Raw genomic sequence first — 27804 nt, 5'->3', positions numbered from 1 at the left:
TATCATGCCTCCATCTTCTTACTTCGTACCTGCAATCGCGGTCTCGGAACAACTCTGCAGCCGTGCGGTCCATTGATGCCACCAAAAAGATCCCCGAACAATCACCCACCACCATATTCCCTGGTCCTTTACGAGCCTTCGCTCTCCAGTCACAGGATATGAGCAATGCGGTCTGGGCCGTATGGCGGGCTCCATGCCCAGGGCTCCGCACCTCCGTGCTGCCAGTAACATTCCGGCCTACCAGTCGCGATCTCCGCATTACCCCATGGCGCATGTACAGCACATCGCGCCAATCCATGTTGCCAATTCCGAACCTTCTATCCCAATTATATTCTCGCCTGTCTCGACCAACTCCAACCCCGATATCTCCGCAACGATTCAACCCGGTCTCTACCACCCGCCGCTTCAAACGTACATCCGCCGCATCTCCAAAGCCAAAGGCTAAATCGGATCCCTCGGAGGTCCTCCCTCGACAAAAGCCCTTTTCCGATGCCGAAATCAAAGCCATATTTGGCTCCGCCAAGTTCAACGCAAAATTGGGAAACCGTATCCTGGCCGTCCTGCACGGCCACCGTCTGACCGGCACGCTCGATGCGGACCTGCCAATTGACATTGCCCGCGCTGTCACTAAGCAGCAGGTTGATATTGCTCTGGAATGGCTCCGCGATGAGTATCCCATCGATGAGGATGCCGCCATCTTCGCCCGCATTGAGCGTGAGGAGCGCGCGGCGGAAGAGAAGCTCGTGCGCCGCGCTGAGAAGCTAGGCTTGTATAAGCCGCAGAGCGGTTCTTATGATGCCGAGCTTGGCGAGGAAGGCTCTCCTTACGGCAAGAGTGTTCTGAAAGAGGCTCGTGAGAGGAACGAGAAGCGCTTGTTGGCCGAACAGGAACGTAAACGGCAGGAGTGGCTCGATGGCGAGAAAGAAGAACACGAACGGTTGAAGCGCGAGTTTGGGACCAACACTTCTCTACAGCAGTACCAGGAGGCTGCGCTCACTGAGGGTATGTATACTATGGTTTGAATTTGGGTGATTGGCATTGGTTTTGACCTTTTTCCAGCTCGTCCCCGTGCGGATCCTATCGAAAGGCCGTATCTCGCTTGGGTCCAGAAGCATCATATTGCCGCTACCAACGAGAGTCCTGAGTCGATGGATATCACTAATGTAAGCATGTTTCAGTATGTGGAATTGTTTGGTTGTTAACCATATTTGAACTGGCAGTCTCAGCGTCTGCTCGCTCCACTTCTGTTTTCGATCGTGGTTCTTGCCCTTTGCTATACCTTTGCTCAGAAATATGAATTCCCAGCACGAAAGGACCGCATCATGCCGGATGTGCCTCCTGCTGTGGCTACTGTGGGTGCTATTGTGGCAGCTAACGTAGCAGTCACTCTGCTATGGAAATACATCCCTCCTGCATGGAAACTGCTCAACCGTTACTTCGTGATTGTGCCCTTCTATCCCAGCTCACTGGGTATGATTGGAAGCACGTTCAGTCATCAGACATGGAGACATCTTGGAACTAATATGATGGTCCTGGGACTAATGGGTACCAGAGGTATGCATTGTCGCTAGTAGAAGCATCGGATTCTATAGGTTCTAATTTGTTTCTACCCTACAGTTCACGATGAAATCGGCCGCGGGAACTTTTTGGCCATTTACTTCGCTTCCGGTATCATGGGATCTGTCTTCTCATTGACACGCAGCGTCATCCTCAGCCGCCTGGGCATGACCTCCCTTGGAGCTAGTGCCGCAACCAGCGGTATCGTCGCCGCATGGTGCATGTCTCACTTCAAGTTTGTCCTACCATCTCCCCGGCTGTCTATGTGGTACCTATACTGACCTCTCTTTAGTGACAAACTCACCATGTGGATCCTTCCCCAGAGCCTTCAAGACCAGATATGGACCTACGGCTGGGTCTTCCTTACCTGCCTTGTCGGCACCGAGGTCTTCAGCTTGCTGGCTCCCGCGTTCTTATTCCGCGCTTGGCCCCTATCCCGACTGACCAAGATGGATCACGCTGCCCATCTAGGTGGGTACGTGACTGGTGCCGGATGTGGATATGCCCTCATGCAGAAAAAGAAAGAGCGTGAGAGAAAGGCGAGACAGTCAAGGTGGATTTAAATTCTGATCAATAGAGATCTGGTAACCTATTTATTGTTTCTAACTGTATCATACTGGCGTTACTGCGGCAAATTATAGCCTTTCATACTACTCATTTACTTGGATTACCATGTTCTCTCACTCATTGTTCCATTCAAGATATCTGATATATCGACTTACCACAAAATCCTTGTAGAAAAACAAAATACCCCATCCGTCTTCCTAAATCACACCTCATTTTAATCCCCATGGCCTACTGCAGCACAGTAACGGCAGACCACGGGTTCAGAACCGTGTACTCGGGCTTATCCCAATGCAAAGGTGCATCTAACAACTGATCTTCGGGATCCGATGGCGGCTGACTGGCCCGGAAAAGCATGTGCTTGTCAATAGAAACAGTCTCCGCACGGATGAAACTCACCCACCACAGTGCAGCATACTCAACCTGAAGCATCAACCGCTTTAAGTCTTGCTCGGGTGTTTCCAACTTGATCGGGAACGAGACACAGTACTGTCCCAAGCCGTGCATCGCAGTATCACTCCAAGTAACCAAGCCCGCTGCGATGGTGTCGCATATATGCACTATAATCTCCTGGTCACTGGTTCCAATGCCCATGGTATCCGGGAGAGTCACATTGCCCCACCGCCAACCTGGTTGGCTGTTGTGCGGATCCTTGAAATGGAATCGGCGGCCGTGCTCGAGCTGGCTAGACTGGAACACACTCGCTTGGAAAAAGGGCATTGTGATAGTTGGATGAATGGGGCACTCCTTTCTAGCGACACGATGTGTTATTGGGTAGTCTCCTTTTGTTTTGAGTTAGCAAATGCTTTTCGGGGTGATCGTGGAAGCAAGAACATCAAGGGTTTATATGCTAAGGGACGTGCCGTCTAGTCTAGTAATTGGGTGGAAACAATGAGATGTTCAAGTCCTTTCACGGCTACAAAATCTTTCCATGTTCTTTGAGAATGTATACCATTCTGGCTATATTCTGGCTGTATTCTTTGTTTAGTCCGATGCTCTATATTAATCTTTCAAACCTTCTCTTTGGCTTTCTTGTCTCTTCAGGCATTGAATTTACTTCTAACAAACGAGACTTTACCTTTTGGTCATGAGAATGGCTTTCAATTTTAAAAAAAAGAAGACTAGCGAGAATCATATTCAATGCCGTCAAAACACTTTTTATAGTTTCAAGTTGAACTATGAACCTTCTTATAGCTAGTAATGTTCTTCGAAATATCTTCGGTTCTTGAGTTTCTAATTTAGAACATACTCTAGCTATCTTGTTTATCATGCATCTCGACGTCTTCTTTCTCTCGTTCTGACAGCTATCAAGTGACAAGCCTATTGTACAAATTCTACTCTTACAAGGACACCTTCAAAAACGGAATAATTGAACAACGTAAGAAATCATGTTGGATTGATTGCTCTGACATTGAAATAAGTCCTCGAGCCTGCAGAACTCGACCTCGACCCAATAAACCACAAACAACAATCTAAATACGCCAGGGATCCATCAGAGTAACTCCTACATCCAACATATCTTCTAACTTCGCCACCTTACGACGAGTATCCACAAAAATCATCCGTTGATCTAGAGTAACCTTCTTAAACGCGATCTGGTCCCTCCAATACCCCGCAAGATCCTCAGCAAGAAGAAGATCGGGATGTGTAGGATCAGGTGTATAGGACTTGGGCAGAGGGGTATCCAGATCGCGCTTGATAGGGATCGAGAGACACTTTTTCCCTAAACCATGCATTGACTGATCGTCTATAGTAAAGCGGCCCTTTGCAATCATATTCTGTACATACAGCATAATTTCTGAATCTGGGATGCCGCGATGATCGAGGTCTTCAGAGAAATATACAGTGACCCAGTAGTAGTCGCTTCGGTTGCCGGCCGGCTCCGCGAAATATTTCCCGTCTGTACCCTTGTACACGCTGGGCTGGAACTTGCTTGTCAGATTGGTGGTTAGTGGCCGCGAAGAGGACTGGGGGGAATTCACTGCTTTTGGGAGAAGTTGCATCTTGGTTGTTTATAATAGAAGGATGCTTTTCTGGGCGATGCCGGTAACATAGAACTCGAGTCGAGGACATCGAGTTTATAAATTTACAGTTGAGATACGACCTATCTAGACTATTGCAGGGAAAATAATAAAGATCTTTCATTGTTACAATGGCCTTGTTTATTTTTCCAATGGCTTTGGGTCTTTGATAGAAATATCTTACTCTTTGTGCTATGTGTAGTCAGTGTCGATTTGCCCGACTCCTCTGCTATCCTTTTAACCTTTGTTTGAGTTAAGCCGAGGGGATTTCGTGGTTTATAGCTCGAGTAGAGCCCAATATATAACCGCTGCAGCAACAATTGAACAACAATTGAATGTTCTAATTGGTAATCTTTTGGCCTAGTCCTGGAGCTTACCAGCATTTAACAGAGCTATATTGCGTGTTGGTAAACCCACGAACATTATTAAGCATTCCATCTAGGCAAACCTGGAAACACCTCTCACTAGGTATACACATCATCTTGGGGAAACAAAGACAGTTTATCTTAGGGAATTGACTATAGATTAACCATATATGTAGATTAGTATCCAGCTTATAGCCGCTATTCATCATCATTTTCTTGTAGCTTTGCGAGAGCGTCACCCAAAGAAACGCGAGCTTTGGGGCTTGCCATTGTGAGGTCATCAGCGATTTATTGCAGCTTTTCACCTGCACCGCCAGTGTCACATTTCTTGGCAATTTTTGAGAGCAATCTTCCATAAGCCCAATAGTCCGTGGCAGCCCGTGCCTCAAATGAAGTTTGGAGGCAAGAAACAATGTTGACAAGACGTAGGGAATGACTGGTCAGATTTTATACTAGCTATATAGGTATTAAGGTCAACCTACATCTAATTATATTGCTCTAGTATCTCCTAAAGGACTATGAAATATGAAATTCATTTTCTTATGATATACTACAAAGAGTAAAGGACAAGGTGATACCCAGGTGTTGGGGTTGTTTGCATGTTTTACGTCCGGGGTTTGCATATTACCCATAGTTGACGAGCTCTCTCTGGATTTTTTTTGTTTTCTCTCACCTGGGCAACTTTCTCAACTTCTCACTTTCGTGTCCATTCTCCTTTCAGGTCCTCTTTCTCTATCAGTCCACTCCAATCGCATCATTGGCAACATCATTAATCCCCAACCTATCATGTCTAACTCTTCTAACTCTGGTCAAGTCCTCTCTGGCCTCGAAGGCACACAAATCACGATGAACTCTCCGCCCCAACCCCCAATTAACTTCGTACCTGAGACCTGGGAGATAGTTGAAAAGATTGGAGAGGATACCGTGACCCAGTCCGAGCAAAATTTCATTGATGGCGGGGGTCCTGCATACGTTGCTGGAAAGTTTTTGTGTCGCCCCTCCGGTGCGCAAGGGCCTCTCGCGTTCTTGCGTATCTATCAGCAGATACCCTGGCTTGGAACAGAATTGCGAAAGGCTTCAGCCCGAGCTGCCCAGGCTACCAGGCCTTTCGAGCCCCCAGAGCTCCAAGCCCTGAAGCACTTCAAGCAGCAAGGGTGTAACGTTGTTCCCGAGCTTCTTGGATATCAGTTTGAGAAGCAGGATAAGGAAGATAGCATACCGGGCGGCTTTGTCACATATGTGATATGGAAGAAGGTGCCTGGCGAGCCCTTGGATTTTACCCGGTTCTGGAATTGCACTTTCTCGGAGCGGCAAAACATTCGCGTCAAGTTCCGACAGATTTATGAGTACGTTGCCTACACAATTGCCAAAGTACTTAGGGCTGACATGAAATAGGATGCTTCTGCCGTTTGACTACCAAGTCTGGGTACCCAGTTCCACTAAAATCATATACGAATGGTCTACCGGAGAGATGTACGTGTGATTCTTGCTCTCTGGTTATCCTCGATGATGATGAGATAGCTGGCTGGTTCATTTCAGGCACATATCCGGCTTCAAAGATGCGACCAACCGCTTTCTTGATAAGGTTTGGAGCGACGCCCACTATGCCCTGCACAATCTTGTTTTAGTGGATCCGTCCATCAAGTCGTATTTCCCCATTGAGAGCATCAACTTGTACCGAGATGACAATGGCTGGGAATGGTAGATAGATCAATCCTCTTGCCCTTAAGTCATCTTCCGGGATTTTTATTCGACTTGATGGTGGGATTACATGATAGTCCACCACTAGGTAGTTCAGAAATAGTTTATCACGATAAATGCAAGAATATATTAGTTTAACTAAGTATCCCCTTTCCTTACATAAGCCGACTTTTAACAAGGAAGATTTATCCGCATTATAATATAACTTTCTGCAAAAGGTTTCAGAAGTTTAGGAGTCGGATCAGGCTCGTTGGAAGTATTAATCTCTATAGATTCGTTGTGGGAAAGCCTCTATCTGCTAATAATTAGGAACGTAAGGTAGGCAAAATGTGAGCTTTAAGCTTACAAAGCCTAGTTTATTGTTACAGAGTCGTATTCTTGTAGCGTAGGAGGCGCTAGCTCGCGGTGGCAGATAATAATATCTGACAGAGATCTGGCTGTACGACAATGTATGGTGTGGTAAAATGCCGGTGTCCACTGACATCCGGGTATTCCAACCCTGTGTCAAATAGGTATTGCAACCTTAACTTCTGCGAAGCTGTCCATGCACTTTCAACTTCGACGAAACAGAGACATAGCCACCACGGAAAGTAATAACGAGTGCGTAGTAGATCGCTTTTTGGAGCTCTATAAGATCGTCGTAAACATCTCACACAAGACTGCCGGTCCCGGTATCACTCGACCATTAATGTTCCGACTGCATTGCCTCAATTCGGTGACTGGAGGGTCACAGGTGAGTGACATTGGCAGCCGCATATCTCGAGAGGGGTCTGCACTCTGGCTTGACCACAATCCAGATCTCCGACGGGATCGGGCTCGAGCTTCCACAGACCAAGGGCAGCGGGTATATCAACCAATTCCCATCGGGAGAAAGCCAGTCGCATTCGCGGTCGAAGAAGAATGGACGGTCAATGTTTGATGGATGGGGAGGCCAGACCGGGGTTTTCACTGAGGTTTCGTCGGGCCGGGATCCAAATCAGAATGATGTGGGTATTAGGTCTGGATCTCGCGAATCGCGAACTCTAACAGCATTTCATCGCTGTGGGTGGGTTTCATGCTGAGAGGAAGTTCCACAGTCACCCAGGAATAGTTCAAGCCCGTGGGCTCGTCTGCAAAATTGCATGTACTGTTTATCAGAAAGAGAGATCGGTTGGGGCGTGCTCTTCTCTGCATATTGTCGGTGATTTGTGTGAGCTTTGAACGTTGTCTGTTGTATATGGTTAAGATGACAGTACTTAGATCGAAGGACTTGTGAGACCACGAAGCCCGTTTTATACGGAGGACACCGAGATTCAAAGACAAAAAAATACATTCACGAAGCCCTCAATGACTACAATGTCCTTTGTGACCCAAGACTAAAGCACTTAGCAGTCATGACTCCATTCCTCGCCAAAAAAATAACCACGAACAAAGAACTTATTTGTGAAAGCAGGAAGTCAAGGGTGTTAAAAGTTTATTCCAGTGATCACTGCTACACATTTGACATATTGATATGAAAGACAAGACAAGAATAGCCATAGAAGAAATGAACCTTCAATGGAGAGAACAGGAAAGGATATTACGTATCCGCAGATGCCATAGGAGTATCTCTCTAGAATTTCCAAGGATTTTAGGGTGCCGTTCAGACTGTGCTGTGTGCTCCTAGACATGCTTGCCGTTAACACATGGGTCCTTGGTCCTTGGTACTTGGTGCTTGAGAGTTATAGAGTTTATACAGCTACTCAGGCATCAGGCATTAGGTACTTGGATAGAAATATAGGCGTATGTATTCAATACTTGAGAACTGGTCATGGGGTACGTGGTTACCTAGGTATTGGCTACTTCAATAAAACTACAATCACTTCAGCATCTTCGACTGAAAAGATTTGATATTCCTCCCCCAGCATGATTCTCAGATTCGACCAGATCACCAGTTTCTCTTTCTCTGCAAAGTGCCACGGCTCGACAGCCCATCGGTTACCGACGTCCAAAAATCACCTCCCGGTTAAGACTAGCCATCCCATTGGAAATATACTCGAGCCAGTTCTTCCAATCCTTCTCGGCGCGAATCAAGATTCCAGAGCTGTCAACAATATCCATCGGGATCGGGATCGAAATACAACTCACACCCATGTTATGCAGTGCCACTTTGCTCACGACGGCTCGCCTGGTTCGGATGCGATTAAGCGCATACTCCATGATTTCTTCGTCGCTGTGGGTTTCATTCATGTCTTCGGGAATCACCACACTGACCCAGTCAGCCTCTTCGTTGTCCGGATCCTCCAAGCGTTCAATGCTGACATTAACCCAGAGTTCATTGTCGAAACTCAAACCCGGCAAATAATCAGAGCGTATGATGAATACACTGTCCTGTCCCATGTTTGCTGAGATAAATTGGTGGATTGGGTGAGAATTGGAGGGGCTTAGTTGTTGTTTATGAGGCTCGCCTGGATAGAGACTCTGGGCTTTCTCTGTGGAGGGATGCTTTGCTAGATGATGGACTGAGACACAAAACCGAGTAAGGGACATGGCTTCTTATGTTGTAAACATTCAAGTATAACAAAATCAAGCCTTGAGTAAACCCAAGGACTCCAGAATGGCCTTGTCCTGTCTTTCATCGAGTCTACACGACCCCGGACCGGTTTATTTCTACATGAAACCCTTGATTTCTCGATAAAGAGCTAAATCCATATCTTTTTCTTTGTTATAACACAATCTGTATAATCAACCGATGAGACATCAATCTGGTTGGTATGGGAGACTCTTTGTTACTCAATCCCTATCCTATAGGATATTGAATCGAGTCTTTGTACGTTAGATTGGTGTTTTACGAGAAGGTAACTTTCAGGGCTCCTTTGTCTCTCTTTGATACTCGTCCATAAAGAGGCAACAAGAACATTATGAGATGGATGCCGAGTCTAATAATATAGTATTATTTGTCTAACATACAAAAGGCTCTTCAGACAAGAACTTTGTCGACGAATGGCCTTTATGCTCTTTGTATCTTTTATTGTCAAATCTCGAAAGAGACTCCTTTCGAGGGCTCCAAACAAAGATAATTTAAATGCCTTTATGTTATCCATTTCTTTCTTCCGAGACGCTATAGTGACTTGTCAAGGGCCTTCTCATCCCAGATACAAAATGGAACCTCCGCTCCACGACTTAGGATAGAATTCCATACAACCATCTCAACACAGAAAACCAGCACACACAACCACAAGCATTGTTAAATTAACTATTTAGACTCACGCACAGCTTCATCCATCAACGCATTACTCATAAGCACCATTCTACATTGTAAGTTGCCCCATTTATTGTGAGCAATTCTTATGGCCTATACTAACTTCTTCCTCCAAGAGCTTTCCACACATCTCGACTGGATATTGTTTCTCCTGTGCTTCGGATTAGTCCTCTGCTTCGGATCTATTACTTTCATAGTTGGGCATTATATCATCCAGGTGGTTCAGGCAGCCGTCGCTTTCTACCTATTTGATATCATTTATTACTTCATCTACGAACAGGAAAGTACACAATTCTTCGCCGAACTCTTCTCCAATATCCTCTCCGCACGACTGGAGCTCAAGAGCTTTCTCCTACTCCGGTGCTTACTCTTCACTATTCATAGTTCCATCGAGCAGATTACCTCTCTCCTCCGTGAAAAGTTTCTCGCGCCTAACACTGCCATCATTCTAGATTGTCCCAACGATCGTGAGGCTCGCATCCAGTCCTTCGTCAACGCCTACGACCGAAGAGCAGATACCACTGATACAACCAGGAACAATTAAGACTTACATTGCTAATAGCCATGTCGAACCCTGAGTTCTCCCAGATCTCCGACGAGATGGCCCGTGTTAATCCTGGTAGATGGACGAGGCCTTCTGATTCTACTAACCCTAACTCCCCCCAGAACTCCCAAGCCACGGACTCTCAATCTGCACCCAAGGAACTATCCTTCGCCTCTCATTCGAACCGCCATATGCGCCATCCCTGGGGTGTACTCGACTTCCATATATACCTCTCACACATCGAGAGCGGCCGCGACAAGCTCCATCGCGAGAAAGAGTGCCACCTGATAGGGAACACCAGCTTCAGGCAAGTTACCCTACACGATGAGCCAGTCCTTGACGACATCCCATCCGGCACAAACCCGACAGTAGTCTTCGTCAGCCTTCCCGTCCCCAATACGCAGAACGAATCTAGCAACGCTAGGTTGGTGCTCGGCTTCGACATGAGATCCGACCGCTTGCAGGGTTTCTTCGTTGAGTCTGAGTCTCCGATTGAGAACTACGAGGAACTTTGGCAGGTCTGGAGCCAGGGTGGGGTCGAGCTCGTTATTGACATCCCCCTCGAGCGTTTCCTGGCAGTTATTTGCCATACTATGGAGCAAGAGATTGAGATCCTGGAGATCGGCATCCTGCGCCACTATGGTCTAACTACGCGCGTATTCCAGGCTGGCTTCGATATGGTTGTTACTGTGCAGTTCTTGCAGTTTGTGGAGGATTTCGCTGACCTCTTATCTCGGGAGTTGGATGAGCTCCGTGACCGCTATATTCCCCTGCAGGATGATTTGCGGAATCTACTTGCTACTAGCTCCCGGGATGCTTGGTTTGGTGTTCGTGAGGGACTCAATATCGAGCAGTATCGCCAGAAGCAGTTGAAAAAGGTTGTTGCTTCCGGTTTGTTCCATGGACAGAGTATGCTCACGCTGCGAGACGGGTCTGAGGAGACTCCTCAACAGGATAAGGTGTCTCGTCCTGTTAAGATTGTTCCAGACCATTCAGGTCAGTGGTCGTGGTGGAATCTGCAGATTCAGTTTTTGGTAAGTGCTATATTTCTTCTTTATTTCATTTCTATCTTCCAGCGCGAGCGGGTCTTGTGTGTGGGGATGTTTTGATCTAACGCGTTCATCGGTATTATTTAAAGTTTCCAAGTGAATAATTTAATTTTCAAGAGAATTGCTCCATAGTTTGCCGTTTAGTAAGTAGGGTTTCCACATGTAGATCAGTAAATAGCAAGTTGTGATAGGCCGAGGCCCATTGAGCGGGGTGGTACAGTAGAGAGGAATCTGATATATATAATCGGTAACAGCCCGTGCATTATTCTGTGACTTATAGATCGTATGGGAAACATTGATCGTAGTGTTGTACATGCATAAGTGCCCAAAACATGAAAATCATGAAAAACACCAAAAGCATGAAATTCCAAGAAACCCACCCTGATCGAAGCTAACAAGCACCGCCACCCTCTCTGACCCAATCAGGAATAGGCCGAAACAACTTATGTGGCGCTACGTGGCTAGACCGGATAGTGGCTGCTTATCGTCTCCTCTCCCATTGGTCAGCTTATCACCGGAAAGTCTTGGCAGCGTCAGAGCTGTTCGCCGGAGAGCTGTAACCTCCTTTATTGCCAAGGCAGCGGACCCAAAGGTACAGATCTGCAGCTCCCAATCTCGCTTCGTTTCTTGTTTTTCCTTTCAGCCCTGTAGCCCTATCACATTTGAGTCTGCCTAGTTCTTTCCTTTCGTCCCCACCCCATTTCTGCTCAATTCTGTTCTAATAACCCGTGCGACTGCGACTCGAGTCCACGGCTCTTACTTTTCTCCTCCAACCCCCGGTGATATCCTTGAATCGCACCAATTGCTTTTATTATGGCCGATTACAGTGCGGAGCCCGTTAATGGTATGTCGAGGAAATCAAGCCCTGGATCTGAAAGCCCCGCAAACTAAACAAAGCATGTTTACAATCGCAGGGATGCCTCAAAATAGAGAGACAGGACAACAGATCACGCGCGGCTCGAACGATCGCTTTGAGCTCATCTCCGGTCCCCTGATCAACCTCAAGAACATGCACTACGAAGCTACAACCACCTGGCACGGCAGTGTCTTGATTGTCACAAAGCCAACTCAGGAGCGGCCCCAGCTGCGCCTGCGCCAGGTAGGCGCCGTCGATAGCGGAACCCAAAACGAGGACGGCAGGGTCCCGACAAGCCAAACAATCGAAGGTCTCAAGCTCTACGAGGATCCGCTGAAAGCGTTCTGGCGATTCTCGCTAGCCGTGCCAGTGGCAGCATTCGAGGCGCGCTGGGCGTACGATATCCCTGGTCTGTACAACGAGTCTGAGACCCAGGCCCAGACACCGTGGGAATTCGTCGTTCCTGCGGAAGAGCAGTCCATGCGCATCATGTTCCACTCGTGCAATGGCTTTTCCGTCGGCACGGACATGAACGCCTGGGTGGGACCGAACCTGTGGAACGATGTGATGCGCGTGCATGGCGAGAGGCCATTCCACGTTATGGTTGGTGGCGGCGACCAGATCTACAACGACGGTATTCGTGTGGATGGCCCGCTCAAGCCTTGGACTGCGATTTCTAACCCGCACAAGAGGCGCACCCATGACTTCGATAATAAGATGCGCGCTGATTGCGATGACTACTACTATGCCAACTATGTCCGTTGGTACAACACTGAGCCATTCCGCGCTGCCAATGGCCGCATCCCCCAGGTGAATATCTGGGATGATCATGATATCATTGATGGATTCGGTTCGTACACGGATCACTTCATGAAGTGCGCTGTCTTCCGCGGTATCGGCGGTGTCGCTTTCAAGTATTACTGTCTCTTCCAGCACCACATTGCTCCTCCTCAGTCGACTTTCACCACCGATGCCCCACAGACTATGCACGCCGTCAATGGAACTTCCGGTGTTGACCCGCGTCAAGTGGAGAACACCTACGTTCTGGAGAACCAGGTCGAGGACGATAGCTGGATCATCGGCAAACGGCCCGGTCCGTACGTGGAAGAGCGTAGCCGAAGTATCTACATGCGCTTTGGCAAGCGCATTGCCTTTGTGGGTCTAGATGCTCGCACCGAGCGCACCCGCCACCAGGTCAACTACGAGGACACCTACAATCTGATCTTCGACCGGTTGCAGCGCGAGATCGTCGACGCCAATGGCGATATCAAGCACCTGGTGGTATTACTAGGTGTGCCGATCGCATACCCACGTCTTGCATGGCTAGAGAATATCCTCACATCTCCCCTGATCGCGCCGATCCGGCTGCTGAACAAGCGCTTTGGCGTGGCGGGAGGCCTCTTCAACGAATTCGACGGCCAAGTCGATCTTCTTGATGACCTGGACGACCACTACACCGCGCGCCAGCACAAGCGTGAGCGCAAGATGCTGGTTCAACGCCTCCAAGAGCTCGCCCGCAGCCACAGCGTGCGCATAACCATCCTCGGTGGTGATGTCCACCTCGCTGCCATCGGCCGCTTCTACTCGAACCCGAAACTCAACCTCGCAGGCGAAAATGACCACCGCTTCATCGTCAACGTCGTCAGCAGCGCTATCACAAATAAGCCCCCACCCCAGGCCGTCGCGAACCTCCTCGCCCGCAGAAACAAGATTCACCACCTGGACCGCGACTGTGACGAGACCCTGATGCCTATTTTCGATAAGCAGCCCGGCGGCAAGGAGAAGAGTGCCCCCTGGAATAAGGTCACCATGCCATCCCGCAACTACGCCATTCTCACCGAGGTCCTTCCCCCAAGCCCCAGTAACCCCGGTGTCCTTGAATCCAGTTCCGCGAAACTGGATCGTCTTCCTAAGGACGGCCACGCACCACTGCACAAGGGCGAAGTCGATGCTGGAACGACACACAGCGCCGCTGACGGGTTTACCTGTACAAGTGGCATGTATGGTGGACTTGACGTTGCCATCCGGGTTGAGATTGATCCCCAGAATCGTAGCGCTACTACCGAAGGATATGGATTTAGTATCCCGCCCCTGTTGGCTACCGAGGGTCCCCCGTCCACCGGTCACCGACTTAGTCTGCACTCGCGCAGGTCCCAGGGCCGGCCGTCGACGGCGCAGTAATTGGTTTTGTTTCTTCCTTTCCATGTAGGGGGTTTTCTGTATATACCTAGGTACCATATGCTACCGCTCGTAATGTTGGGTGTTTATCGAGATTTCAGGGGTTTTCTCTTTTTTCTCTTTTTGTGGTTTTTCTGTTTGATACCTCCTTTTTCTTTTATTTTCTATCAAATCATAATGCATTTTTGTTTTTCATGTCTTATCCAGGTATATCCCATCTCACATATCAGCTGATTGCCAATCTCGCAGATCAAATGCGGAGTACTTCCCCTCGCATGGATTTAGTTGCTTTTTAGGGTTAGGCCTGCGTCAAGGTTTCTCTTATCTTGTCTGCTTTTATGCACTTTGTTATATTGTCGATTATCTTTCTAGTGTATACAGAGTATGAAGAAATCTAACAGGTCAATGATATCCCCATAAATTCCCTTTAGCCCTATGTTTCACGTTTTTATCCTCGGTACTCCACTACAAATCCGCCTTTATCTTTATCTATCGCTGCAGAATGCGAGACTCTTCCCCTTTCGGACTGCATTGTTTACATATCTGCTTTGGTGGCGTGTTATACGACATGGGATCCATGCTATTATTCGCTGCGACTCCGCATATTATTGGGTTACGTGTTGACCCTGCACTACCTGGGTACATATAATCGGTGTATATCCCTCCTATTCCCTATTATCCCAATAGCTTGGAGGATCAACTATTCACTTACCTCCCTTATAACTATTGACCTACTACCGTCACCATGGGTCTCGAGAAGGAAATCACCCCGGTACCTCCTTCCCCCCAAGATCATGAAAAGGGGACAATCGAGAACCTCGAACTAGACCGCCTGGGCTACAAACAAGAACTACGCCGCAATCGCTCAGTCCTAACCCTCCTCTTCCAAACCCTCGCTATAGCGGCAATCCCCTATGGCGAAGGTTCACCCCTCCTCTCCGCCATATACGGCGGCGGTCCGCTCTCAATCTTCGTAGGCTGGATATTCGTCTGCGTCCTCGACCAATGCATCGCCTTCTCCCTCGCCGAGCTCTCCTCGCGTTACCCAACCTCCGCAGGCCCCTACTACTGGACCTTCCAAATCTCCAGCGGCAACAAAACAACCCTCTCCTTTATCAACGCCTGGATCTGGCTAATCGGAAACTGGACTATAACCCTCTCCGTAAACTTTGGCTTCGCCTCCATGATCTCGGCAACAGTCTCAATGTACCATCCAGACTGGTCGGCATCCAGCTGGCAACTCCTCCTAATCTTCTACGCAATCTGCCTCGCCTCGTTGGCAATCTGCATCTTTGCAAATAAGCACCTCCCCCTAGTCGACACCCTCTGTGCATCCTGGACCCTCCTCACGATAATAATCATCCTAATCGCCATCTCCGTCAAAGCAGACACGGGCCGCCATTCAGCGTCATACACCCTATCCCACTACGATAAATCCTTCGCAGGCTGGGGAAACTTCACCTTCTTCATCGGCCTCCTCCCAGCTGCATACACCTTCTCCGCAATAGGAATGATCACCTCAATGGCAGAAGAATGCACAAACCCAGCAGTGAAAGTACCCCGCGCAATAGCACTCTCCGTCCCGGTAGGCGGGACAGCAGGTCTATTCTTCATCATCCCAATCTGCGCAACCCTGCCCCCGCTGGAAGATATCATTAATGCCCCGGCAGGCCAAGCCCTCCCCTACATCCTGGCCCGCGTGATGGGTTCCCCTGCCGGTGGCCTCGGGCTCATCTCCCTCGTCCTGGTTATAACTGTCTTCTGTTCGATTAGCATAACAGTTGCCGCCTCCCGCGCTACATGGGCTGTTGCCCGTGACGACGCCATTCCGCTGGCGAAACTGTGGGCACGCGTCGACGAGCGCTGGGGTGTGCCAGTTTGGGCGTTGGTTTTGTTGACGGGGATTCAGATGTTGCTGGGGTTGATTAACCTCGGGAGTTCGAGTGCATTTACCGCGTTTGTTTCGGTGGGTGTTATTGCGCTTGCGGCGGCGTATGCTATTCCTATCTTCTTGAGCTTGTGGCATGGCCGTAAGGAGGTTGCTAAGGCGCCGTGGAATTGTGGTGGGATTATTGGGAGGTTTGTTAATGTCGTTGCGCTGGCTTGGATTGCGTTTGAGTTGGTGCTGTTTAGTATGCCGACTGCGTTGCCGGTTACGGCTGTGTCGATGAATTATGCTTCGGTTGTTTTTGTTGGGTTTATGGGTATTTCGGCGGTTTGGTATGTGGTTTATGCGAGGAAATGTAAGTTTTTGGACTGGGGTTGGTGCGTTGGGGAACTATTATGCTGACAATTGACAGATTATAAGGGTCCGCCTGAGTCCGATGCTCTCGATTGAGGATGGGCTTGGAGGGAATATGATCTATATCATAACTTGACTATACGAGGCATTGAGGTAGAGCCCTGAATAGCACTCAGATATGTATACAATTTTGTTGAGAATTGCAGTCCATTCTCACTAATTGAGTAGTCGCTTTACAAGACAAGACGTGCATATATTCAAACTTTTGTTCACGCAGTATTAGCACACGAAAAGCTAGCGCTACCTTGGTTGTTGTGGATGGCCGACCCGGAGGCATAGAGACCGAGAATACACTATGACAAGATTAGTTGTGTTTATAGTTATTCGTGAGAGAACGAGAGATACTCACCAGAGTGATACCAACACAAATCGCGAAGGTGTTGAGTAAGGTCAGCATGATTTTCTTAGGCGAAGAAAACCACAGCCCCTTGTTCATGTGTAGCCAAAACATGCCAGTAAATCCGAAGGTAAACCAGCTACCAAATAATGCAGTCTGTTGATTCAAGCAAAAGTTAGACATATTCATGTCAAAGGTAATGCACAGCGAGCACTTACAATCAAACTGAGGAGGTCGTTGAAGACCGGAATCGCTTCAGCGATGACCCAGGCGATAACCCAAAGGCCAAATGCAATACCAACCCAGGAACCCATGGAAACCCAGTCTGTTTTGTGCATCCGGTCAGTGCCGGCAAAGATGCGGACGTAAAGCGATTTTGCTGCAACATGACCGTTGATGACTCCAGCAATCACAATCTTGAACAGTTAGCTATGATGCTAGATACGAAGAGTGAGACATACTGTAGGAAGGGCAATGCCGTAGGCTATCCTGGAAATCAATATTCCAGCTGACCCTAGCGCAGGGGAAGTAACATCTGCGCCAGTATAACGGTATATGACAACTGCGGCGACAATGTAAAGGGTCATATCAATAGACTGTAGGAGTGCGAGAGCTTTTGGAAAGTCTTTTGGGTCCTTGAGCTCTGCCATAAATGTGAAGAAGGTATTGTGGCTGACTGTAGACGGTTAAGCTGTGTTTTGGTTTCCTTTTTTCCAGTCGTGCTCACCGTATGAGAATGCAATGTTACAGGCCGACATAATTCCAGTCACGAAGTTGGCCTCGACAACTGGCTTAACAGCGGCGCCATGATTTTGTATTCCGAGGGCGATCATCGTAACCATCACGGCGGTGAAAACACTAATAAAGGCTGCTCATCGTTAAAATTCAGGAACTGTAGATCAGTGGCAGATGATTTCATAACTCACAGACAAGTGAAAGCCAAGACATTTTCTCAAGGGTTCGAGGAAGAGAAAGAATCAAGGATAAGATCAGTCCAACCACACCGAAAACGATCGAACAAGTGCCATGACCAGTAATAGAATTGAGAGCCACAGTGAATGTCAAGATATGACTGGCCATAAGGAAGATCAAGAAGAGCAGTTGACCAGTTCCAAACAATTCTCGACCGAAACCACCCATCAGTACCTCACCAGCATCAGCCATACTGGAGATATGAGGATATCTCCATTTGAACTGCCCAATAACATAACCTGTGTAGGTAGAGAGTAGCCCAAGCCCAACGAGGATAATAAGTCCTGGAACTAGGCCTATCCCTGCTATAGCAGCTGGCAAGGAGAGAATTCCTAGAGAAATGGTTTCGGCAACCATCAGAAGACCTCCTTGCCTGAATTCATCAGTAAACGAGAGAGGAATTGTCAACACTTCGTCACATACCACCATTTCAAAACCTTGTACTTGATTTCTGCATTTGATTCATCCCCAAAAGCATCTTGTCGTTGTTCAGTGAACTCAGGTTTTTCTATTTCTCTGTGTAGGCTTTCTGCATCTTGAATCGTTGGCTGAGCCTCGTTGGGGGTTGGTATATCAATGATTTCCGATCTCATATTGAAAGTTCTTGTGATGGAATGGTGGGAATATGAAGAGTGTGTATTCCAAGCAGAATGATTATATCAAAGTAGATATATAAGAACCATAGATAGGGAAAGGCATTCCCCCTAAACCCCGGGGCTTTGCGGGGAAGTAATCGAAGAATTGTCACTCTCCTTCCATTTACAGATAGAATAAAGATTGACTAGTGCATATCGCCACAGGACATTAGATAGTGTACGAGTATCTCATCGAACAAAGCCCTTATCTGCCTAGACTGAATTAGCTCCCTGGCTTTTACTGGGATAAGAAATTATAGGAAACTAGGATGAACTAGTTTAATTGAATAATTTGGATCAATTACATTAGCCAAGTTAGTAGTCATTTGATGATTTTCCCCGGTGTTTACCCCGGATTTCTATTTCCTCTGGTTCTTGTGAATAATTTACGTATTTGCTTTGTAGAGTTGAGGGTTGCCCATTCGGAATCACCTTCCTTCCCGAGTTGAACATTTTCCCCCTCGGGCTTTTCTCCATGACCAATGCATAAGTGTCATTATCTATACAAAGATGAGGAAATAACGCACTCGTATCCACTACACCCACGGCTCCATTGATAAGTATTTGTAAGAGAACAAGAGATCTTGGATAATAGCAGCTCCCTCGAAAGGGCAAGCGAATCCGAGATTTATACCGAGGGCAAGCAAATCCGATAGAAAGATCGATCTTCAGTAGGAGAAGATATATATTAGACAACCCCGGGGATGACATGTAGTAGAAGATAGACTCGTCCTATCCATCTTCGCACTAATAACTGTAGTACGATAATATATAATATAGCGAGTACGATGCAGTCTACAATGTTGGACATGCTGACTAATTTATGACATGTATCTCCGCAGTCACATGACCTTTCGGTAACCTGCATTTAATTATGTATGTATTATGTATCATGTATCATGTATTTAATCTTGGTATCCGATAGGATACCCTGCTAATCGGCTTGCACCTATTCAACCTGGTACATAATATTCTTTGCACATTTTCCGATTCCCACAATTCCTACATAAAACTACTAGGATCATTACCGCTTCCCCGCATTATCGTAACCTTGGAACCCCCGCGAAGTTAAGGTTAAGTCAGTTTACCGACGTGCCGCGGCGTAGGCGGGGTACTTGTCTTAGTAGCATCCTTAAGCTTGAGTATATGAACGTATATTAGTAGATCGAGGGCGTTCCACTTGCTAACAAAATATTTAAAATAATTAAGAAAACAAAATGGTCATCGGAAAAGCAATCGTTGCCCGGGAGCCGATCCATCCTCTGACCGTGAATTGGGCATTAGAGGAAGTGAATGTTAAATCACCAGGCGAAGACGAGATCCTCGTCGAAATGCGCGCTTCAGGAATATGTCATACTGATATTTTGTTGACTTCAGTACCCAATGGACAATTTGGTATCACATATCCGAAGGTAGCGGGACATGAAGGTAAAACATTGCCCTCTTCAACTACATGACTTTCTAGCCGTTTTCTTTGTCACTATAATCTTATTAGTTGGGCTTGCTAATATGATCACAGGTGCCGGCATTGTACGAAGTATCGGTAAAAATGTTCATGCCGTCAAAATTGGTGACCCAGTTCTTCTGTCTTTCTCTTCTTGTTCATCGTGTCAACAATGCAAGAACTCGCATCCTGCGTACTGCAAGGACTTCGCGCAAGAAAACTATTCCGGCCACCAAAAGCAGATGTTAGTACGGGAGAGTGGCGAAGAACTGTGGGCCAAGTTTTTCGGCCAGTCTAGTTTCGCACAGTACAGCATCATCAGCGAAGCAAGCGTTGTCAATGCCAAGAGCCTTCTGGACCATGATCACGAACTGCAACTTTTCTCCCCTCTAGGTTGCGGATTCCAGACAGGAATGGGTGCCATTCAAAACATAACCAACGCAGGACAGGCTGATACAGTATTGATCTTAGGGTTGGGTGCTGTGGGAATGGGGGCTCTCATGGTATGCCCATTCTCCTTGTTCCTTCGCAATGTGGTCAAGTCGAAGGTGCGTACAGAGCTAATACATATTAATTTAATTAGACCGCAAAGATACGCAATTGCAAAGCAATCATCGTTGTGGATCGGGTCAAAGCACGTCTTGAACTGGCCAAAACTCTTGGAGCGTCGCATACTTTGGATACTAGCAGCCCAGATTTCACCACACTAGACGAAGAGGTCAAGAAATTGATACCCAACGGAGTCTCCATTGCAATCGAAACGACAGGGGTGCCTGTTCTAATGGAGCACGGGCTCCAATCTACAACTACGCGAGGCAGGATGGTGCTCATTGGGGTACCACCGCTAGGGTATCGCTTTAGCTTTGACGTGACAGAACAGATTAATGTAGGCTTCAGTCTATCGCCTTTTACAAAGTATCTACGACTAATTCATTTCATAAAGATGGGCCGATCGATTTCGGGATGTATAGAAGGAGATTGTGTGCCTCAAATTGTGCGTTACTTGTCTTACTCTTCCTTTGGAACTCTGGTGACTGATTGGAAGAATAGGCCATTCCACAGATGATCAAGTGGTACCGGGAAGGTCGCTTTCCTATCGATAAATTGATCAAGTTCTTCAATGTTGGTTGCATATATCATTACTTCCCACATCGGAGCTGACTTTATTTCCCCTATGCAGGCTACAGATTATCAACAGGCCCTGGGTGGCTTGAAGGATGGAACTGTGATTAAACCAGTTTTACTATGGACAGAACAGTAGCTAGGTCATTTTTATTTTGATGGTAATATCTGAGAATGTCTTATGGAACATGTTGGATGATAATACCCGAATTTGACACCGGGTTACCTATCTATAGCCTCAATTCTGAGAAAATAAGATCCATTTTATAGCTTAAAGTCTCAGGTAAGGACGTATTATCACTGGGACGGATAATCAAGCATGAAAAGCCGCCAGTCATCATGTTGTAGTTATAATATGGTGCCCACAGCCCCGCAAATTGTCGATCCGTGTGGATCGGTGATCGAGGACTTGACTGGTGTGAAAAAGTAAATGGCAGAGGATTGGACCTCGGCATTGAGCCATGTGTCTCCCCCCGTATTATGAAAGGCTCTTGACGATCAGGGTCCGCTCTTCTTTCCTTAGCGTGCGGGGTACAGCTCTGGACTGGAATGTCTGGGGTTTTGTCAGAGTATCCCTGGTCTCTGGTCAACATACCTTTCCCTGATCTACTCACACCCCTGGCAAATAATCCCTGAAGACAAAAGCTCGACAGATGGATCTACATGCGATAGGAAGTCCCCGTTATCTACGACGGGACCACTACCGCCGGGCACGCGTCGCATGCCTAAGCTGTCGTCGCCGCAAAGTGAGATGTGATGCTATGACGTACGGACGACCTTGTACGAACTGCCGTCTCGATAACCACGATTGCACAACTCGACCTAAGAGTCCGAGAATTTCAAGACAAGTTTCACCGATAGCGGATGTTGATCAGTTTTCCGCTTCACATAGCAGCCAGGAAGAACATGCTGTTGTCTCCACGATCAATAGTCAACCCGATAAAGTTTCTGATTTGGACGCCAACAATCTGCATACCAGCTTCGTTCCCGCCGATTCCGAGCCGCTGCAGGTGCAGAAAGTACCAAATCCTTTCTTATGTTCGTCTTTCCATTTCCATCCTACACTCTGTAAACATACTACCCGGGTGTAGGAGGCATCCAGCAGAAGTAGTGCTGAGTTCTGAACCAGGTGACAAGAGCATAATGGAAGACTCGGCTGTCTTCTATTCCTATTATCGATACCTACAGGCACCAAATCTTCATCAACTACAGCCAGCTGAGATGGCGTTTCTGGAATCCCAAAGGAGTCTGCATGTTCCTACAGGACCTTTGCTAAACACTCTAATTTCCCACTATTTTCTCTAGGTTCACCCATGCCTACCAGTCATCAACGAAGCAGAGTTTTGGTCGATGTTTCATGATACAGAGGCACGAGGTCCTTCCTTTTCACTGCTCGTCTTTCAGGCAATGTTGTTCGTCGCTTGTAGCGTAGGTTTTAACACATCAATCCTCCGGGGATACACTCTATGTCTAATGACCTTATCGCTGACCTGTCCCAAGTATATCTCACTAAACGATGCAAGACAATCAGGAGCTGAATCCATCCTCATCATGCGCAATACATTCTACCAGCGTGCCAAGGTGTGTGTGCGGATGCATTGACAGGCGGTATCCTGAGCCCCGAGAGATATGCTGACGAAATATTTGAGATTTTTTATGAGTTTGGCATTGAAGGAGACCATCTATGTCTTTCTCAGGCATCATTGTTACTTACTTATCAAAGTACCAGGTTAGACCATTTGAGCAACACTACTTGGCTTGCTCTGGCTATCCAGCAGGGTCGCGCTGCAAATGCACACCGTTATCATTGTTATCCTACCAAGTCCAAATACAAGCAATCGGACCTCAAGCGGCTCTGGTGGTGCCTTGTTATTCGTGACAGGATCATTTCTTTGGGCATGCGGCGACCATTGCAGATACTCCCGGCTCACTTTGACCCTACATCACGAGATCCATTGCTGGTCGAGGACTTATACGATGAGATCTATTCCTCCGAGGTCTGCGACTCCAAAACTAAAATTATGCTGTGCAAAATTATGACTAGCCAGTGTCAGCTTGCCCTTGTTTTGACAGATCTGATCATGATACTATATCCCCTGGGTATATTCATCGATTCGCAGGACACCACTCCCGAAGCGAGTCGAATAGACAAGATTGAATCTCGTCTTAATGACTGGAAGACCCAGTACATGCTTCAACTGTCTCCAGAGGACTCTAGTCTTCATGCGTGTGTCGTATTTTATAAGCAATTGACTATCTTGTACTTTGAGTAAGAGCAAACAACTCTCCTGAAACGGAACTAGGCAAGTGGCTAATATTATTCTGAATTAGATCCGCTCGTTTAGCACTGTACCATCATCTTTCTTTGCGGATTTATCAACGCCAGCATCGTGAAAGCTGGCCTGATTTGATGGACGCAGTCACAAAAATAAACGACACAGTCAAGCGTTTTGTCGTCGATGGCACCGCTAGCCACTTGCCCATCAGTGTTGTCGCGTACACTGTTTTACCCCAGATGGTGTTGAACTTCAACCTCCGACTTTCAAATGACAACATAGGCCGCAGGCGCCAAGAACATGCGTTGAAGATTTACAGCGAACTCAATCGTCAGTATCTTCGACGCTACGATGTATCCCATGTAACGCTCTGGGTCAGTCAGATCCTTCATATGTTTGAGTTGTCTGTACCCTGTACCGAAGATCGTGCAGCGGGTATTTTTCATTCCCAGAGGTCGTCTCCGGGGAAACCCAGCTCGTATATGCTTGAATTACAGCCGGCACTGTACTTCAAGTTGGCTAGCATCATGGATGTTTCAATGGCCACTGGCCACCTCACTCTGGAATACTCAGAAGCAACGATGATAACTCCATCAGCAGAGCTTTCAATGCCCCCACTGCACCCAGAGCTTGCAGTGATGTCCCCTACTCGTCCCCAGTCTACCTCCCACCAGCTTGTTCAGTCAAAGAAAAATGAACATATGCGGAATACAGAAAGCTGCTTATCAGGCACACTACGGTATCCCAGACAAAATAACATGAGTACAATACTGGGACCAAGTATCAGCAGCATGTCATCCCATGATATATACACCTTGGAGGAAGATGGTATTACGAATAGCGATCGACTGATTCCAATTGATCCAGTATCAATTGATACACTATCTGATAGTATAGCCTTCTTTGGAGAGTAAATCCTGGAACCGCAATCCATACGTCGTTTTCTTTCCTTCATTTCTTAGCCCATTTCGCACTGTTTTATTTTCTAGTCTTCAAAGGTATGGTGGACAGCTCATATAATTTTCACCGCACAGAGNGGGGGGGGGGGGGGGGGGGGGGGGGGGGGGAGAGACAGAGATAGAGAGAAGTAAATAAATATACCCGGACAGGGAATTCCAATCGTACCATAGTACAATTCGAGTCATGATCAGCACATATCGTCACATACATGTATTTACCGCTCCCTCGGTGCTGAAAGGTTCTGCGGGGCTTTTGCGGGGATTTGCGGGGATTTGCGGGGTCCTTGCCCAACCCCGGAGCCCCAAAGCCATAAATTAAGGTTAAACTTTATTATGTTGCCCGCACCTGAGAAGTTTAACCTTGGAAGGCCTCGGGCCGGTTATGTAAAGTATCATGTACTCCAGCCCTGGAGGGTTAGGCATTCGCCCGTAGGTAGCCCCTTCTTTTGCTTATCGTAGACCCTTATCTGCCCACATCAAACCCCTATATAGCCAACAAAAATGCAGATATCATAGTCTCTCGCAAACCAATATTTCTCATTCTTTTTCGAACCTCCTCTGTCGTCGCATATGATGCACTCCTACACCATAGTGGGTAATTCTCCCAGTACACTCCTAGCACTCGCGGGCTTCAGCGGTTTGACCGCGCATGTTCTTCTCTATCGTCGTGGAGAATGGGATCTCAAGGCTCCGCGCCTTGTGATTTCATACATATTTCTGTTTATTAGTGCTACCTTCCTGGAACGGTACAAGCAAAATGATCTCCCACCTGCTGGGCCAAGCCATCTAGCCGCCAAACTTATAGGGTGCCACATCTTGGGTATCTACACGAGTATGCTCTTCTACCGAGCCTTTTTACATCGTCTATCAAGGTTCCCTGGTCCTTTTTTGGCGAAATTATCGAACTTCTATGTGACTGCTCTGTCTGCCCGCAAGCTTCACCTTTATGAGGAGACTGAGAAGCTCCATGAACTATATGGAGATTACGTGCGGTTAGGTAGGAAGCAATTACTTTCCTATTCTCTCCTTTTTGGAGTATCGGACTAATTTACCGTACCTCTATGAACCTTTAGGGCCTACTGAGTTGTCTATTACCGATCCACGCGCAGTCAAGGCAATTTACAGTTCTTCCGCGAAGGTCTCCAAGGGACCTTGGTACACGGTTTTGGAACCGCGGGTTTCATTACAGATGGTCAGAAATAGGCAGGAGCACGCGCGGCGAAAGAAGGTCTGGGACCAAGGCTTTAGCTCCCGAGGTATGGAATTCCTATCTCCTGGGATGGCCCCTAATATTACGAGGAGCACGTTCTAAGGTCCTCCAGCACTCCGTGATTACGAGCCTCGTGTCTCCCATTACACGGAACAACTAATCAATGTTATTGAAAGGGAAGTGGGAAACCAAATCAACATTTCCCAGTGGTTCAATTACTACAGCTTTGATGTTATGGGTGATTTGGCGTTTGGAAAATCCTTCAACATGCTAATTGATGGCAAAGACGCTTATATCCTGAAGCAATTACATGCTGATATGAAAGGCATTGGGCTTTTCAGTCATCTCACCTGGCTATTTCCATTCTTCAAGAAAATCCCTGTGATCAACGCGGAATATCTTAAGTTTTGGAAATGGGTGGACGGGCGGGTGTATGAAAGGATTCAGGTTAGAAAACCACCTCTCAATAACCTAACTCTCAAGGCAGGGAGATTGAAGTTCAAATTGCTAATAAGACGCTGGAGTATAGAATACTCCAGATCGCCCAGATGTATTTTCATGGATCCTCAAGGCATATGAGCAGGGTCCAAAGACGAGGCAGGACAGCCTTGACCTCCACGGTGATGCGTACCTAATCATCGTAGCTGGAAGGTACTTTATCATCCCTTTGTGCTCCAAATGTCAACCTCATTATGAAATAACCTGTGCTAACTTGGTCTATTCAAAGTGACACTACAGCTGCGACCCTTACCAACATATTCTTCCATCTCGCCTCAGACCGCACTCTATACAAAGCGCTCCAGACAAAACTAGACGCTCTTTCGAGCCTGTCCCATGACAAATTGACAGGGGTGAAATTACTTGACGCAATAATCAATGAAACTCTCCGGCTCCACCCTGCTGTACCTTCGGGAACACAGCGTTTGACTCCCCCAGAGGGTATCACTATCGGCAACACGTACATTCCTGGGAATTTGATGGTGTGCATTCCCCAACACACTTTATTCAGAGGTGAGAAATCAGTGGTTACCAGTACTTTACCAGCTCAAGAACAAAGCTAACAGTGGTCAGATGAGCGCATCTTTGTTCGCCCACGGGAGTTTTTGCCCGAGAGGTGGAATACGCAACCAGAACTAGTGAAAGATCCTACTGCATTTATTCCATTCAACACTGGTATGTTTTTTCCTTGCATATCTTGCACGGGTATGATCAAGATCCAAGTTTGAAGATGCTAACAGTCAATTATCATTGAACTAGGCCCGTATTCGTGCGTTGGGAAACAGTTAGGTCTGATGGAACTCCGCAGTGTGACTGCTGAAATACTCACCCGGTATGACGTCTCGTTCGCCCCAGATCAAACCGCAGCTGCTTTCCTCGATGGAAAGCAAGACACTTTCACTTTAGCCACGGCACCATTGAAGCTGGTATTCCAGAAGAGGGAAAATAAGAGAAACTGATGTGCTGCACAAGATGGTTGGCTCAGCTGTACTTCTTACAATACTATATTCATCATTTTTCAATGCCACCTGATCAGGATAACCATTAGCTTCTATTAAACGTGGTACTCTATAACGAGCAGAAGTGATATATCTAGATAACTTGAATACGGTGATGACTGTTGTGATGTTGTTGCTTTCCACATCAGATAGATGCTACTGCTAGGTAGAACATCTATGGATTTACTAAACTAACAATCTTGTCACTCCCCAACCAAAGGTAAATAATCAATCAAATCCTCAAACACCCGAGACTCATTACAAAAATGTTCAACGGCATCTGAATGGGAATTGAAGAGACCCTCCGGTCTGGGTGAGGGCGACAATTCAGCCCTAGGGCTAGAATTAAGATTGTCCATACGCTCCATCCGAACCGCATCCGCTCCCCTGTGTTTGTTATCTCTCAGATGCCACAGGCTCGCCATCCCATAGTTACTGACTATATAGTCAGTCATCTTTCCTAGTTTGTACAGTAACTCTACAACAATTTACATATTGTACACTATCGTCTACCATCGTAGACATCAACAGGTTATAAGCCCGGGAGCTTGTTATTAACGGTTTAACTACTAGTTAATATCCCTGGTATCTGTGTGTCTCTCCCTACATACAGGGGTGGTACTAAGCCTAGTACTACCTAGTCAAAACTCTCGCTTTTCTCACCTCCGCCTGCCCGGAGATCTTGCCTATTTAGGCAGTGGGAATAGCTTTAGGTTTATAGCTTGTTACTGTTATTGAACCTACTAAGGTAATAGGTAGGCTCTGTTTTGTATAGGGCTCTCCCTACTAGGCGTTATTATCTTAGGTCTTAGAAATTAATATATTAAGTGTTAATTAGATAGTTTTAGAGGTTTATTTACTTAATTACTTATTTGCTAGTAATCTTTAGGTAGGGTCTATATAAACCCTATCCTCGGTAGATCTCTCTTTTTATAAGTATCTCTCTCTCTCTCTCTATATCCTCTTTATCTACCTTTTTTATTAATTTTAGGTACC

The 27804-nt window shown here is 47.0% G+C and overlaps 11 protein-coding genes across 11 annotated transcripts; 7 read left to right on the top strand and 4 right to left on the bottom strand.

Annotated features, from left to right (window-relative positions):
* Positions 1–158: 158 nt before the first annotated feature.
* On the top strand, positions 159–2120 carry PEX2_096620 (rhomboid protease PCP1; the record flags this gene model as incomplete). Its single annotated transcript, XM_016746932.1, has 5 exons — positions 159–1002; positions 1060–1163; positions 1221–1554; positions 1618–1792; positions 1850–2120. 5 exons carry the CDS (start codon positions 159–161, stop codon positions 2118–2120), a joined length of 1728 nt encoding a protein of 575 aa, XP_016594126.1.
* A 232-nt stretch (positions 2121–2352) lies between these two features.
* On the bottom strand, positions 2353–2841 carry PEX2_096610 (uncharacterized protein; the record flags this gene model as incomplete). The annotated part of the gene is made up of 1 exon (XM_016746931.1): positions 2353–2841. The coding sequence occupies one exon, from the start codon at positions 2839–2841 to the stop codon at positions 2353–2355; it is 489 nt and encodes a 162-aa protein (XP_016594125.1).
* Positions 2842–3593: 752 nt separating this feature from the next.
* PEX2_096600 (uncharacterized protein) lies at positions 3594–4124 on the bottom strand (the record flags this gene model as incomplete). Its single annotated transcript, XM_016746930.1, has 1 exon — positions 3594–4124. One exon carries the CDS (start codon positions 4122–4124, stop codon positions 3594–3596), a length of 531 nt encoding a protein of 176 aa, XP_016594124.1.
* Positions 4125–5293: 1169 nt separating this feature from the next.
* On the top strand, positions 5294–6212 carry PEX2_096590 (uncharacterized protein; the record flags this gene model as incomplete). Its single annotated transcript, XM_016746929.1, has 3 exons — positions 5294–5853; positions 5903–5980; positions 6047–6212. The coding sequence occupies 3 exons, from the start codon at positions 5294–5296 to the stop codon at positions 6210–6212; spliced, it is 804 nt and encodes a 267-aa protein (XP_016594123.1).
* A 1952-nt stretch (positions 6213–8164) lies between these two features.
* On the bottom strand, positions 8165–8566 carry PEX2_096580 (uncharacterized protein; the record flags this gene model as incomplete). The annotated part of the gene is made up of 1 exon (XM_016746928.1): positions 8165–8566. One exon carries the CDS (start codon positions 8564–8566, stop codon positions 8165–8167), a length of 402 nt encoding a protein of 133 aa, XP_016594122.1.
* Positions 8567–9992: 1426 nt separating this feature from the next.
* On the top strand, positions 9993–11081 carry PEX2_096570 (uncharacterized protein; the record flags this gene model as incomplete). The annotated part of the gene is made up of 1 exon (XM_016746927.1): positions 9993–11081. The coding sequence occupies one exon, from the start codon at positions 9993–9995 to the stop codon at positions 11079–11081; it is 1089 nt and encodes a 362-aa protein (XP_016594121.1).
* An 838-nt stretch (positions 11082–11919) lies between these two features.
* Positions 11920–14058, top strand: PEX2_096560 (uncharacterized protein; the record flags this gene model as incomplete). Its single annotated transcript, XM_016746926.1, has 1 exon — positions 11920–14058. The coding sequence occupies one exon, from the start codon at positions 11920–11922 to the stop codon at positions 14056–14058; it is 2139 nt and encodes a 712-aa protein (XP_016594120.1).
* Positions 14059–14800: 742 nt separating this feature from the next.
* Positions 14801–16393, top strand: PEX2_096550 (putative amino acid permease; the record flags this gene model as incomplete). Its single annotated transcript, XM_016746925.1, has 2 exons — positions 14801–16298; positions 16356–16393. 2 exons carry the CDS (start codon positions 14801–14803, stop codon positions 16391–16393), a joined length of 1536 nt encoding a protein of 511 aa, XP_016594119.1.
* A 173-nt stretch (positions 16394–16566) lies between these two features.
* On the bottom strand, positions 16567–18259 carry PEX2_096540 (Amino acid transporter, transmembrane; the record flags this gene model as incomplete). The annotated part of the gene is made up of 7 exons (XM_016746924.1): positions 16567–16650; positions 16707–16850; positions 16913–17110; positions 17156–17370; positions 17422–17562; positions 17621–18039; positions 18090–18259. The coding sequence occupies 7 exons, from the start codon at positions 18257–18259 to the stop codon at positions 16567–16569; spliced, it is 1371 nt and encodes a 456-aa protein (XP_016594118.1).
* A 1259-nt stretch (positions 18260–19518) lies between these two features.
* Positions 19519–21006, top strand: PEX2_096530 (Alcohol dehydrogenase superfamily, zinc-type; the record flags this gene model as incomplete). Its single annotated transcript, XM_016746923.1, has 5 exons — positions 19519–19729; positions 19821–20248; positions 20329–20631; positions 20796–20867; positions 20926–21006. 5 exons carry the CDS (start codon positions 19519–19521, stop codon positions 21004–21006), a joined length of 1095 nt encoding a protein of 364 aa, XP_016594117.1.
* A 3666-nt stretch (positions 21007–24672) lies between these two features.
* Positions 24673–26769, top strand: PEX2_096520 (cytochrome P450; the record flags this gene model as incomplete). The annotated part of the gene is made up of 7 exons (XM_016746922.1): positions 24673–25099; positions 25176–25358; positions 25425–25759; positions 25842–25963; positions 26040–26323; positions 26384–26485; positions 26570–26769. The coding sequence occupies 7 exons, from the start codon at positions 24673–24675 to the stop codon at positions 26767–26769; spliced, it is 1653 nt and encodes a 550-aa protein (XP_016594116.1).
* Positions 26770–27804: the final 1035 nt, after the last annotated feature.

The sequence above is a fragment of the Penicillium expansum genome, assembly GCF_000769745.1.
Source record: "Penicillium expansum strain MD-8 chromosome Unknown contig339, whole genome shotgun sequence".
Taxonomy (NCBI): domain Eukaryota; kingdom Fungi; phylum Ascomycota; class Eurotiomycetes; order Eurotiales; family Aspergillaceae; genus Penicillium; species Penicillium expansum.
The sequence above is the reverse complement of the archived record's forward strand: the minus strand, read 5'-3'. Positions and strand labels throughout refer to the sequence as shown.